Consider the following 13,639-nt stretch of genomic DNA (forward strand, 5'->3'; position numbering starts at 1 on the left):
AAATAAATGATATAAATGATTAAATGAATAAATAAATAATATTTGGCCTACATTTCTGTATCAACTTCTACAAGAGGACAAATTGACTATAACAAACGGGCATTGAAAAGTTGTTTACCATAAAAGGATTCACTGTAGACCTCTGTTGAATATAGTGATGGTAGCAAATCTATTCACAGAATGCCTGTGCATCTCTGTATACACACTAATATGCATGCACACACTGTATACACACTAATATGCATGCACACACACTCGCTAGCACATTCTTTTTTAAAATTTATTTTCTTATTTTAAAAAAAAAAAATCACACTGAAAAGCCCTTCTTTCTTACGTAACACTTGCATTTGCTTTTGCCATTTTAAGGTTGAGGTCTGTAACGTCTTGCAAACAAACGTTATAATAAATGAAAGATTGGAGACTTGCTTCTCTCACTGCCATTGAAACTGACCTCCTTGTTTATGCAGTTGAGGGGAAAGTATTGTGTCTTGTCCCCATGGACAGAGCAGAACTGAGAATAGTCCTGTCCCTAGTTTTAACTAGCTTAGCAACCTCTTTGTGAAACTCCAGAGGGACAATTGTTTATTGTTCTTGCACCAGTAGAGTCTTCAGAGCTGACTTATATCCATTGCATTTTATTTTTTCCTCCTTGTTGTTTCTGAAGTTTATATCTTGTTTGGTGCATTATAGTTTGGGGTTATCTATTATAGCTGTATAGTGATTCCCCCCCCCCAGAAGGCAGAAACGGGGTCAGTGCTGAACAAAGCACTATTTTTTCAATTTACTGCAAGAACATCAGCATAGAAGTTACAACATTTAAATTGTCTGATAGGAAGCTTCCTTTCTTCTTCTTTTTCCTCCTCCTCCTCCTCCTCCTCCTCCTCTTCCTTGGCAAAGAAGAGTCTTTAAAAGAAAAGTCAGTCAATGGCAGCAAATGTTGCAGAACTGAAGAACATATTCAGACTCTTCAGAGAATTTGGCCAGTGTTTTCAGACCGGCATCGGAAAGATTGAAAGGAAATAACGCTTCATTCATGACTTAGTAAAGTATGTTATTTTGCTGAACGTTTGCCAAAGGTAGCAACTTCACTGTTTTTTTTTTGTTTTTTTTTGCTTGTTGCATAGTTGGATTTGTATTGTTGAATTGTACAGAATTTTTGCAGAAGAGAAGGGGGAATTCAAATTCAGAGACGCCTGGGACATTTTCACCATACTGTAAATTAGGATCGCTTTCCACAATCTGGCACTTGATCAGTGGGATTCTACTGTAAACTCTTTGGACTATGCATTTCATAAGGTTGTAGCCTCAGGAAGTTTGAGGAAGACTGGTTTAAGGATTTGTTGTTGTTGTTAAATGTCCATAGCAATATACATTTAAACTGCAGTTGATTTTAAAAGCTGTATAATTTATTTAAGTATAATGTGCATAATTTTAAAAAAAATATTTTTATGCTTGGACTTTATTTGTTTATATTAGTTACCTGAAGAAACTTTAATTTCAGCGTATCTAGTTTAATATGAACTCTTAAACCTTGTGTGAATTAAGGTTATTAAGATTACTTAAAAAGCTTCTAAAATGCAGCTTATCAGAACTTTTCAGTTCCCTTTCATTGTCTGTTGGTTTTAGTCCATTTCTATTTTTAAGATTAAAACTTCATTCAAAAATTTGGCATAGTGGCAATTTACAATCTGTTAATCCTCATGTGAAAATATCGATATGATTTGGGGTTACTATATCAGGAAGCATGTAGAGAATCATAAACTCCAAACATATTCAGATTAGTTTTTTCTTAAGTGAAAATCTATAAAAAGTCTATAAGAAATACTCCATTTAATAATATTCCAATACAGTATTAATGTTGGCACTGAATAATGTCTGCTGCTTGGATTTTACAATGAATTTGGAAATGGCATGTTATCCTATGGTCCAGTGGTGAAATGCAATTTTTTTTTTACTACCGGTTCTGTGGGCGTGGCTTAGTGGGTGTGGCTTGGTGGGTGTGGCAGGGAAAGGATACTGCAAAATCTCCATTCCCACCCCACTCCAGGGGAAGGATATTGCAAAATCTCCATTCCAACCCCACTCCTGGGGGAAAGATATTGCAAAAATCTTTGCCGATTCTCCGAACTACTCAAAATTTCTGCTACCGGTTCTCCAGAACCTGTCAGAACCTGCTGGATTTCACCCCTGCTATGGTCTGAAATACTCTGTTCTCTAATCATTGCTGTGATTTTTTTAAAATGTGAAGATAATTGTGGGAGATCCATTTGTTGAAAGTAACCTGCTTAAACAATAATGGTTTGGATAGAGACTCTAGACTGTTATATTTTAATGCTGAGGACAGTACTAGTCCTGTCTTGGGGTCATGGGGTTGTATAAGTGTTGCCACATGGATAAAGTGTGGTGTGGAGGATGATGTGGTTCAAGAAGAATGCATGGGAGCTGCAAGAGTGTATGAGAGTTGCTAAGTCAGTCAGGATGGTGCAGGGTGGATTTGATTTAAATCAAGTTGATTTAAATCAAGTTGATTTAAATCATGATTTAAATCACTAGTAAAAAGGCTTGATTTAAATCAACTCAATTTAAATCATAATTTTTAAAGAGCAACTGTCATCTCTGCTACTCCTTTGACCCACTGTTGACTCAACGATAGTCCCAGTGTTGCAGAATATACAGCTTCATGCTACATAACTAAGCTCCATTTCATGCTGAATAAACTAAATTATTTATGTATCTTAAATAGAAAACTATCTTACGATAGATTTTTACCCCAAAAGTTTTTTATTAAAATAAATTAGATAAAAATCAAAAAAATCCGATTTAAATTAAAAAAAATCCGATTTAAATAAAAAAAATCTGATTTTTTTGATTTTTTTAAAAAAAAATCATTGATTTTTATCCACCCTGGGATGGTGCATGGCGGTCAACATCGGTCAGGGTACCAAAGAAATGCTGCATGGGTTGAGGAAGGTGGGCAGGAAGGGTATGGGTCAGCGAAAATGCATGGGAGTGAACAAGAAATGCAGCATGAGCCAGGGAATGGAGTAGGTTGGGAAAAGTGCGTGAGAACATGCAAGAGGTGCTGTATGGGACAGGGAAGGCGCATGAGGAGGTGCAGATCAGGGAAAGTGCATAGAACATGGCGCAGGTTGGGGAAGCGCATGAGGGGGTAGAAGGGGCTGGGAAAGTTGTACAGTGTTCCTTCCTCCCTATTCCTCCCTTCTTTCTTTCTCCCTTCCCTTTCCAGCAAGAAGGTAAGTTGCTGTTGCTTGGTGGAGAACAGAGTGAGGGATTGTGAGATTGGCTTGGAAACTGTCACAAAATGTTGAATTCGAAGATCACATGTCTGCAACAACAGCCAGTAACACTGAAGCAGCTGCAACCTCCCCATATTTCATTCTCTCAGGAGTCATGGATCCTGGATTTTGGACACATTCTGTAAATTTGTCAATCTGAGGTAACATGGTTCAAAAGCTGTTGCCCTGTGCTGGACCATTTCACCCAGTTAAAGATCAGATTGAGAGCAAGAGTTTTTAACAGTGTATAGATTGCTCAAGTCTCTATTTATCCAGATCTTCCATGCAAAACACATTACTTGAAACTTGCACTTTATTATTAGGTTTCCACATATGGGACTAGCTAGAGAGGCTTGTAATTATTTCATCAGTGAGGAAAGCTGTATCCGGATCTATATGGGTAAACAAACAGAGACAGATGGAAAAGAGAAGAGAACTTTGGTGCTGGAACCAGAGTAGGAAATGGGACAGACATAAAGGACAATTTATGAGCAAACCTCATAATCCGTTTGGATCCGTTTGGATCGGTTTAAAATTAAGTGAATATTGAATGCTCATATAGGAGGGTATTTATATGTTCATGGAAAGGCAGAATAAAAAGGTAATTTAGATAATTTCTAGTTCAACTTTCTGCTCAGGACTGGATCTATTGCACTATTTCTGATACATGACTATTCAGACTCAGATGTCTGTCAAGCTCCATGTCTCAGGGCACAAGCAAGAAAGTGAAAATCACACTGATTTCAATAAAGAAATTAGGGATAAAGTCCAGAATTTTAGAAATGCAATAGGAATCTTCTGTCTTCTTTTATTAATCAGTTCATTAAGGCAGAATCTCTCTGAATCGCTTCTTCCTAGTTTTTCTGCAGCCCAAATTAACCTGCCACCTATGTGATATACTACAAACAAACTCTGCTCCCATGTGTTAGTTGACTATATCTAGAAATCCTCTCATTTCTTAGTTCGCTCACAATCACTCCATGGTTCACTGATTGATAGCTTATACAGTCTAGAAATTTGTTCTGAAATCTAGATTGAACCGGCTTCATTGTACTTTTAACTCTGGTTCTAGTTCTGTCCTCTGGGACAATAAAGAATGTCTACCATTCTTCCTTTTGACAGTCCTTCAGATATCTGAAGACTGTTATCCTAGCTTCCCTTAGCTGTCTCTTCTATGATTTAGATGTACCTAGATCCCTTAACTGTTCCTTATAACTCTTTCCAGACTCCTCCTCTTCTTGGTAGCCATCCTCTGAATTTGCTCCAATTGTTACTGTTTTTTTTTGAATGAACTGTATCTTTCAGTGTGGTGTCCAGAACTGGACACAGCATTCCATATTATATCTGGCTAGAGCAGAGTAGAATGGAATAATTATTTCCTGTATTCAGGAAATTGTTAGCAGCAGTTGGCAGTGAATTACCATTAGCAAACAATGAACAATCTCCCCGTGCCTGGCTCTTCTTCTTGTGTTTGCCTATTCCAATTGGGTTGCCAAAATCTTCTAAGTTCTTCCTGTTCAGTCACTCAGCAAGTTACAAAATAAAGCATACAAATAAACAGTAATTTTGGATTTATGGTAGGGAACTACAGGGAACTTCATAGAAATTCATGCCTAGTTGCAATATTTAAGGGCATCTGTATTACAGCAGAAAGTTATAACAAGGAACGGACAGGTAATATTTAATCTGATGTATGTTGTGATGGGATTTTTTATGAATTGGATTGGGATTCCTGCTAAGACTTTCATGAATTGCATTCATGGGGTCAATTAGTAGAATTTGCTTAGGTAGAGTTTTCTCTCTTACACGAATTAGCCAAGATGCACATAAACATAGGGGCATACTACTTTCTCCTCCATTTTTGGCTATATCCTCTTGGAACCTTTAAACTCCCCCCTCCCCTCCTTCCTGGATCAAAGTGCGATATTGAGTCAAAATACCAGGCTGACAAATGTTTCTATAAAGATTCAGTTTCTCTATAATATTACAAAGCAGCAAAAACAGATCAAATATTAAATTAGCAAAATGCAATGATATAGCAAACCAGTCTGGATAGCCCATTGTTTTAAAAATACCAACAGGTTTCATATTCTGTTTACTGTTATCAAACTCTGGCAGAGCAGGCTTGACAATCTTGTATGTGGTAGATTTTGAGCAGAGGTGGGCTTCACATAATTTAACAACCGGTTCGCCCCAGCACTGAAAATGCTCACGCGTGCGCATGCATACATGCAGGCAGTTTTAAAAACGCAGCTAAATAGGACGGCATAGCATCAAAACTGATTTGCCCGAACTGGTACAAACCAGCTGAATCCCAACACTGGTTTTGAGGCCAATGTGATATATTTCCTGATTTTTTAAAAAATTCCCAAGAGGCTTTTACTCTCTAATACAGGGGTGAAATGCTACTGGTTCGGACTGTTTTGCCTGAACCGGTAGTAATAAATGCTACCGGTTCAGTGAACCAGTAGTAAAAAAAAAATGCTATCGGTTCGGGCGAACCGGTATTTTCAACAATCAGCTGAGTCGCGCGATTTATATTCACTAGAAAGCAGGAAAGACTGCTTTCTAGCAAATCTAAATTGTGTGGCACAGCTGTTTCCCCCCCCCCATTCTCTTACCTTTGCAGACTCAGAAAAGACTTCTTAATCCTCCTTTTTCAGTACTGCGCGGTAGTGCCTGCGGTGCGCATGCGCACAAAGCGCACATTTGGTGCACACCGCGCATGCGCGTGTGAAGCAAACCGGCAGCGAAGCGAACCAGTAGCAGACTTCAGAGCATTTTACCCCTGCTCTAATACCACTAATATCCTGATACTTCTGGAATTCAGTGGGATTATAGCCAGTATCAATGTTCTGTAAGAGCATTCTGTGTTAAAGTTGGTTTGGTTTCATCCTTAATTGCTAGTGGGTACTTCAAAACAATTATTGGGAGAGTTAAATATTTGTACACTGACACATAAAAGGCATTATTTTTATTCATTTGTTCATAGGTGTAGAGGAACTACAGCTATCTGCTGTCTGCAGACAAGAGATTAAATTCTTTGAAGAAAGTTCCTAGGAGCTGTTTCTTGTTGATGGTTAAAAGTAAACAGTAATTCTGGTACATCTGAGTGGTTTGTATTCAGTGGCTTTTGGGGAAATGTGTCCTCTAGGCCAGGAATGTTCAACATCTACACGCTAGAATATATTCTGGAAAGCAGGCTCACATAAACACCATACTATACATACACATATTCTTTACATCCAAAGCCTCTTGTAGATCACAGTCTGCAGATACTATCAGTACAACCAAATAACTCAGTATCCATGTGGAGATGATTCTTTCAAACAGTTATGTGTTTATTGCCTTTTTCTGTGCTTATTTCTCTATCTGAAAACATTAGGGATGGCAGTGCAGTAAAGGAGAGACCATTGGTTCTCCAAGTATGCATTAGCTGAGGCTCTGAATGTGGTGCTCAAACAAGAGGTATAATAGTAACTTGGAAGCTAGTTACTTTATAACTTATGAGTGGAATGCTTGCTGCACCTTAATTACCTTACTTACATTGTACTTCATGGAAGCAGTTTATCATAGAAACTTTAACAATTCATTTTATATACATCCACACTACTAGATGTAAGTTTTATCTAACCTCTTTAGTTATGAAGGAAAATGTCAGTTTTAAGTCAGTAAGCAAATTAGTACTAGCATTTCATGGTAGAAAATGTTATTGATAGTATATATCTTTGCCAAACTCTCATTTTTCCAGACTTTTATATAATGAATATAAACTAACTAATCGAAATACATTGCAGTTTGTGCCAGAATTAGCTGAAATAGGCGGTACATCGTAATCCACAGAATTTAGATCTGTCCATGTTATTTTGATCCATTTGCTTGTTTAACTTTTGATTTGTTGCACAATCAGTGAGATGTTCAGATTTGGCATTTTTGTCCTCCTATTGAGTCCTTCCCAAGGACATGGGATAGGCAGATGTGGATGTTTGATGGTGTTACATTTATATCGGTTGCAGGATGTAAGCTGTTCCAAGTAAAGTTGCCTTTTGAAATGGACTGATGGTGAATTATTGTTATTATTATTTACAGGTACATGACTGATGGTGGATTGGGCCTTTATACTCGAAGATTAAACAGACTTCCTGATGGGATGGCTGCTGTGAGGGAAACTTTACAACGCAACACTTCACTGGGTCTTGGTGATGCAGACAGGTAAGTTGATTTGTCTCACTTAAAACTTTTCAGTTTGAAATATATTTCACTGCAGTTACAAGACAGAAATGTGTTATTTGAAAAAAATAGCATTGCAAGGCAGAAATATCCAACTTTAAATGTTGCTGTTGTGTGGCTGAAATATTTTGACAAGAATTGAACTATGATATAGCAAGTAAAGCAGGACAGAAATGTATTTTATACAATAGCACAAATGAATGTCCTGTTCATAATTCACTATTAATAGAATAAAATTTTAAGCAATGAAAATGTAATTGCAACAAAAATGTTATATTGGAATATCTGAAGAGCAGTAACTGCTGTTCTCCTTTCTAACAAGACTCGGTAAACATTAGACTTTTCTATTCTATAAGGAATAAACAAATAGACTCTATAGAAGAATAGCTCCATATAACATACGGGGGCATATAATTCTTCCTTCCCTTTCTAAATTAATTAACAAACTAAAATACAAATTCATATTGTAGTATTAATGAATAATTTCAAATTTAATAACAGCAATAATAGCAAAAAGGAGAAAAGGGCTTGAAAAATTATCTTATAAAGAGAACATCTTCAGAAACGTTGTCCCGATTGCAAGCAAGACTTTTTGCTTGCCTTTTTGTTGGCGGGGGGGAAAACACCCTAATTAAACTAATGAAAGACTCATCTCATCAATCAAATTTTTCTTATAAAGGTATGTGGATAAGTTGCATTACAAAGCTTTGTCCCAAAAATAGGGTCCTTTATTTAAAATGACTTCACTGAGAAGCTTTCTTCTCATTATTTTTTTTCCCCATCAAGCCATTGTGAGATAAGTACAAGTGACATGCAAAAGTATATGTACAGGTTGTATTGTTTTAAGTTAGGATTTTTGTGCTATTATATTATATATAGTTTTACAGATTTAATTTTGTTTTTGCAAGATGTTTCGTGCCTTCTTCAGCATACAACCAGGTAGGCTGTTACTCCAAAGCACAGGACTATCAGGAAAAAAAGAAGTTATGTATTTGGAAATTTACTCTCCCATGTCAGTGATAAGAGAATTAATATGAAAATGTATCTGCATCTTTATCAAATCAAATAGATAAAACATGTATCAATTATTACATGAGTTAATTTTTCCATTTTAAAGTACTGTGGCATTGCATCTGTAAATTCAAGTTTTCTGTTATTTTCATTATAGTAAATTACAACCCATCAAAAATAATTCCAGTTTATTATTGGCATGGAATAAATACATAATGTGGATTAAACCTTAGCTGTGACTGACACATCAGTAATACATTTGATTACTATAAAAGGGTTTGAACTCATGAGAAGAAATAATTAAAAATAACAATCATTTTGTTCATCAGGGTGTGTTTACAAATAAAGCTAATTTCTTGCCCTAGTATAATACTGTTCCTATTATTAGTAGCAAATCTCTAGACTTTTTTAGGATTGAGGAAAAACCTTTGTCCACTGTAGCTTCCATCAATTCGGTATCTACCAGTTGTGTTAAACTGCAAATCTTATAGTTCTCAGTAAGGGAAGAGTTAGTTGGAAATTATGGGAATTGTAGTTTGATGTATTTGAAAGGACTGGGTTGTGGAAAGCTGTGTGGTGGCTGAAGATTTAGTTTGTGCTTTATTTTTATTATTTTTTTTGTTTGAGGTAATTGTGTGGAATTTGAGACTTCTTGCAAGTCTTTCTCTACAGCTCCTCTTATAATAGGTGCTTTGTAGAATACAAAAACTTATTAGCAGGTGGGTTCTCTTACATGTTCTAAAAGTATATTTAATCCACCAACACATATATTCTTCTCTGATAGGCATTTTTTCTTACTACCACATACAAGGTGTTGGGGGAAATGCAAACATTAGCTGTTGGTAGAGAGTTTATTTGTGGAGCTGATAGGTTTATTGAAAGATTTCTACACAACTTTTGCAGCTGGAATGCAAGCAGACATGTTTTATCTGCTTTTTCTTAAGTCAAATAACAAAAGGGCAGGGGAGAGACAATACAACCTTGAAGGATTGATCCATGATGTTGGTTTAGCATCCAAAGGTGCACGTACACTCAGATAAGGTTTATTATAATTATGACTGAAGTTTTTTGGTTGGTAGAGAAACTCCTATTGCTACTAATTTATTCCAAGCCAGAAAAATCCATGTGCAAACTTTGAACTTTAAAACCGTGGTTTTTTTTGGGGGGGAGATAATCTTTTGAATGTTGAACTAATGCTTGGTTTCTTGTGGAATGTTAGGCCTTATTCAAATATATGGAACATAGCAGAAACCAGAGCAGCATAAACAGCATCCATATGCTTAAATATACATAAATCAATTAAACAATAAATGCATATGTTACAGATTTGACTTGAATTACAATGGAGGGCATGCAGATTACCTAGTTTAGTGCTTTCCATCACCCAAATGGTTGTGGTGATAAATGTACTCAGCAGAGTTCACTTAAATGATTCTTTTTTCTATCTGCTGCCTTTCACATTGCTGGAGATTTGAAATCCCATGGATATGGATGATCAGGCTCAGAAAAGCTGTGATATACTAAGATGGCTCATAAGAAGGCCACAGCCTTTTTGTGTTTACACATAATGTTTTGATAGAAGAGGAGAGATTTTATTAGTCTTTTAATTCCACTACGATATATTAACTCAGAATTCCAACAACCATAATGGAAAATGTGCAAGTGTTTTTAGTTAACTGAATAAACTAATCAACTGAGCTTGGCTCATTAGTTAAGCAGAATCAGGCCTGATTGCAAGATAGGAAAAGCTGTAGGCCAGACTGGGAAGTCCTAAGCCATCCTGGAAGAAAGAAATGGCAAACTACTTCTGAATTATTGCCAAGAAAACAACATAGGCATGTCTGCGAGATCACTGGAGTTGATATTGACTCAAAGGAGACTTTGTTTGAAGTTGGAAGAGTCCAGAAGCCTTACTCATAGGGCAATACACATGCAGAGTGTGAAAACATACCTAATTCTAGACTCTAGAGCATTGCATAGGGCTTTGAGTATCAAACTCCAATCTCAAACCATTTTAAGAAATAAGCTTTCTATTCTAGGTTGTGGACCTTTGGGCAACCTCTGAAACTCCAGTAACTGAAGGTTTTAATAGAGGCTAAATCAACTATCCAGTATTATCACTGTATTTTTTTTAAAATAGTTTTGTATAATTAACAAGGAATTTGGAATAAAGAATTTAAATATGGCATATTACTAAATGAGTGGCCTTAGATATTGATAGATACCGTATCTTTCTTATGATTTAAAAACTAGATTAATTAGCAAAAATATATTTTGGAGTTTATTGGATTTATCTATTAAAAATAGTTTGAGGTATCCACAGGGACAAACATTTTGGCTATAATTTTAAACCTCTGTAACCACAAACTATATATTGTTATCAGGGCTGGCATGATGTACCATAATTCTGGTAAAGTCATCCAGCAATTAATGGGCTTCACTCTCTATTTATTGCCCTTCTGTCATCAAACAAGAAATGAGGAAATGGAAAACTGGATGAATAGCTTGTGCTATTCTAGGTCAGGGGTGTCAAACTGGTAGCCCGTGTGCCGGATGCATCATGCGCAGATCCACGAATGAGAAAAACATTGCAAAATGTCATGTGATGGCAACTTGACACCACGGGTTTGACACCCGTGTTCTAGGAGAATTAGGTGTAGAATGCATTGAACAGCTGAAGAAGCACATAATAAGTATGATAAAGTAAAAGGATAGTCAGAAAGAGGAAATATTATCGCCAGGGATTTCCAAGGGGAAAAAAATTACATGTACCTGCAATCAATTTTGTAAGATTTCACTTCCAGCCCTTCAAACTACCAATAACTCACCTTAATTTTCCACCTGAATGAAGTCAGAACAAAGTATGTGAGAAATTTTTGCTCACTCCTAATCAAAATAAATCAGTAAAAGCGAAAATGTTTCAAATATGATTTATGGGAAAGTGTTCTTGAGAAAGAACAGACATTTTTATCCTCCCTAGTGGCATATTTAAGATATTTGGAAAACCTAAGGCCCACCATAGGTGGGCAATATCTATATCTCAGCTCCTGCCTCATCATTTTGTGTGTGTTTTAATGTCTTGGGATTGGGATTGGGAAATGTACAGTTTTTGATTTCCCACCATAAGAAGGTAGGAAAGCATGCTGCCAATTTTAAGCAACTGTAGCCAGAGCTTTCTAGATAAATTAATAAGTCCTCAAGCTTCCCTCCCTTGTACAAAACATTTTGGCATAGACCTCCTCTAGTGCTTTTTGGAAGTCATAGTGCAAAGAGCTAAATGGCACCAGGTTACCACACCTTTTTAAAAAGATTCTACACAGGTCGCTTTTAAATCTTTATAAAGTTGCATGCTCCAAGATAGAGACAATTCAGTTTCAGTACTACCAACCTGCCTTCCATTGAGGACCTGTATACTGCACAAGTCAAAAAGAGAGCTGTGAAAATATCTACAGACCCCCTCACATCCTGGACATAAATTGTTTCAACTTCTACCCTCAAAAAGACGCTATAGAGCCCTGCACACCAGAACAACTAGATGCAAGAACAGTTTTTCCCCGAATGCCATCACTCTGCTAAACAAATAATTCCCTCAACACTGTCAAACTAGTTACTAAGTCTGCATTACGATTAATCTTCTCATTGTTCCTATCACCCATCTCCTCCCACTTATGACTATAACCTTGTTCTTGTATCCTTACAATTTATATTGACTGTTTCCCTATGACTATCATTAAGTGTTGTACCTTATAATTCTTGACAAATGTATCTTTTCTTGTATGTACACTGAGGTGTATGCACCAAGAAAAATTCTTTGTGTGTCTAATCACACTTGGCTAATAAAGAATTCTATTCTATTCTATATTCTAATTCAAGACTGAACCTGCATTGCACCATAAGAAAGAAAAGAAAAATATTGGCTAATATTTTTGCAATGAAGTTTCTTTAATGTTTCCAACTGCCTAGCTAGCGTGTCCAAGCTAAAACCTAGCTTGTAAATTGTAGACAGAATGAAGATTTCTCGCTATTAATTTTATTAGCCTTCCACATAGCCTCTACAAGATGCATTTCTTCCTATAGCAGATCAGGAGCTCTGAAAGTAGAAAATCAATTCAATGCCTGATTGTTAGGTTAATGGGGATCATCACAAAAACAGCTGCGCTCCATAGTTCATTTGTCTTTTAGTGTGTGCAAGCATGCATGCTGTTCACAGTAATTAGCACCTGAACCCCTTTTTAAATTTAGCTTTATTTATTTATAGTTAAGAGGATGCCAAGTAACCAAAAATAGCTTGAGCTTATCATTATTACTGCATGAGTATAACCATGAAGTTGTGAAACGTGGTTCATCATTTGGAATTCTGGAAGGTTTGCATCTCTCCATGAGGGAAAAAAAATGATTATCTAAATGAGACAGGGCATGGCCTACAAAAAGGTCCTGCATTAGAAAAGCCCCAATAAAAACCACTTGGCAACAGATGAGTAGCATTTATAAGTGAGTAGGGTGAGATGAGGCAGGCAGAGCATGCACAAACAAGATGAGGACAAAGAAATGGAATGTATCACATTTGGACTAGTTGACCCTTCCAACATTGTTAGCTTGTTCAGTAGAATTTCTATTTTTGGTCAAATCCAAGCTGTAAAGACATTAGAAAACATACCGTAGTAATTACAGGACTGATTTAAGACGAGAGATTTATTATCCTAAGTTACAATTTGGTCTAGTGGTTAAAGCACCAGGATAGAAAGCAGAAAACAGTGAATTCAAGTCCTGCCTTACCCATGAAAGCCAGCTGGGTGATTTTGAACCATTCACACTTTCTCAGCCCAACCCACCTCAAAGGGTTGTTGTGCAGAAAATGGGAGAAAGAAGGAGTATTGGATATGTTTCCCTCTTCAACTTATTTATGAAAAAGAAAAAAATATAAATACTTCTAATAACTTTTATGAAAGCAACAACTTTAGGGAACTAATAAAGACTAGAAAGTATCTTTATGTAAGCAAATTTGTCTTCTACATAAACATCTGGTTAAGAAGTAATAATTAGAAGGTTATGTGATGCTTGAATTCAGTTCAGAAGAGGTATTTTGGGATATGCTGTGAATG

General features: G+C 36.4%; 1 protein-coding gene across 9 annotated transcripts in view; it reads left to right on the top strand.

Annotated features, from left to right (window-relative positions):
* NAV2 (neuron navigator 2) overlaps window positions 1–13,639 on the top strand; it is a 604,864-nt gene that overhangs the window by 478,358 nt on the left and 112,867 nt on the right. For all 9 annotated transcript variants that reach the window (XM_060687633.2, XM_087877652.1, XM_034417265.3 and 6 more), the window contains one exon: window positions 7,386–7,508. In XM_060687633.2, coding sequence (XP_060543616.2) covers window positions 7,386–7,508 — 123 coding nt within the window. The remainder of the gene's footprint in view (window positions 1–7,385; window positions 7,509–13,639) is intronic.

This window comes from Pantherophis guttatus, chromosome 1 (assembly GCF_059756535.1).
Source record: "Pantherophis guttatus breed Tessera chromosome 1, ASM5975653v1, whole genome shotgun sequence".
Classification (NCBI taxonomy): Eukaryota; Metazoa; Chordata; class Lepidosauria; order Squamata; family Colubridae; genus Pantherophis; species Pantherophis guttatus.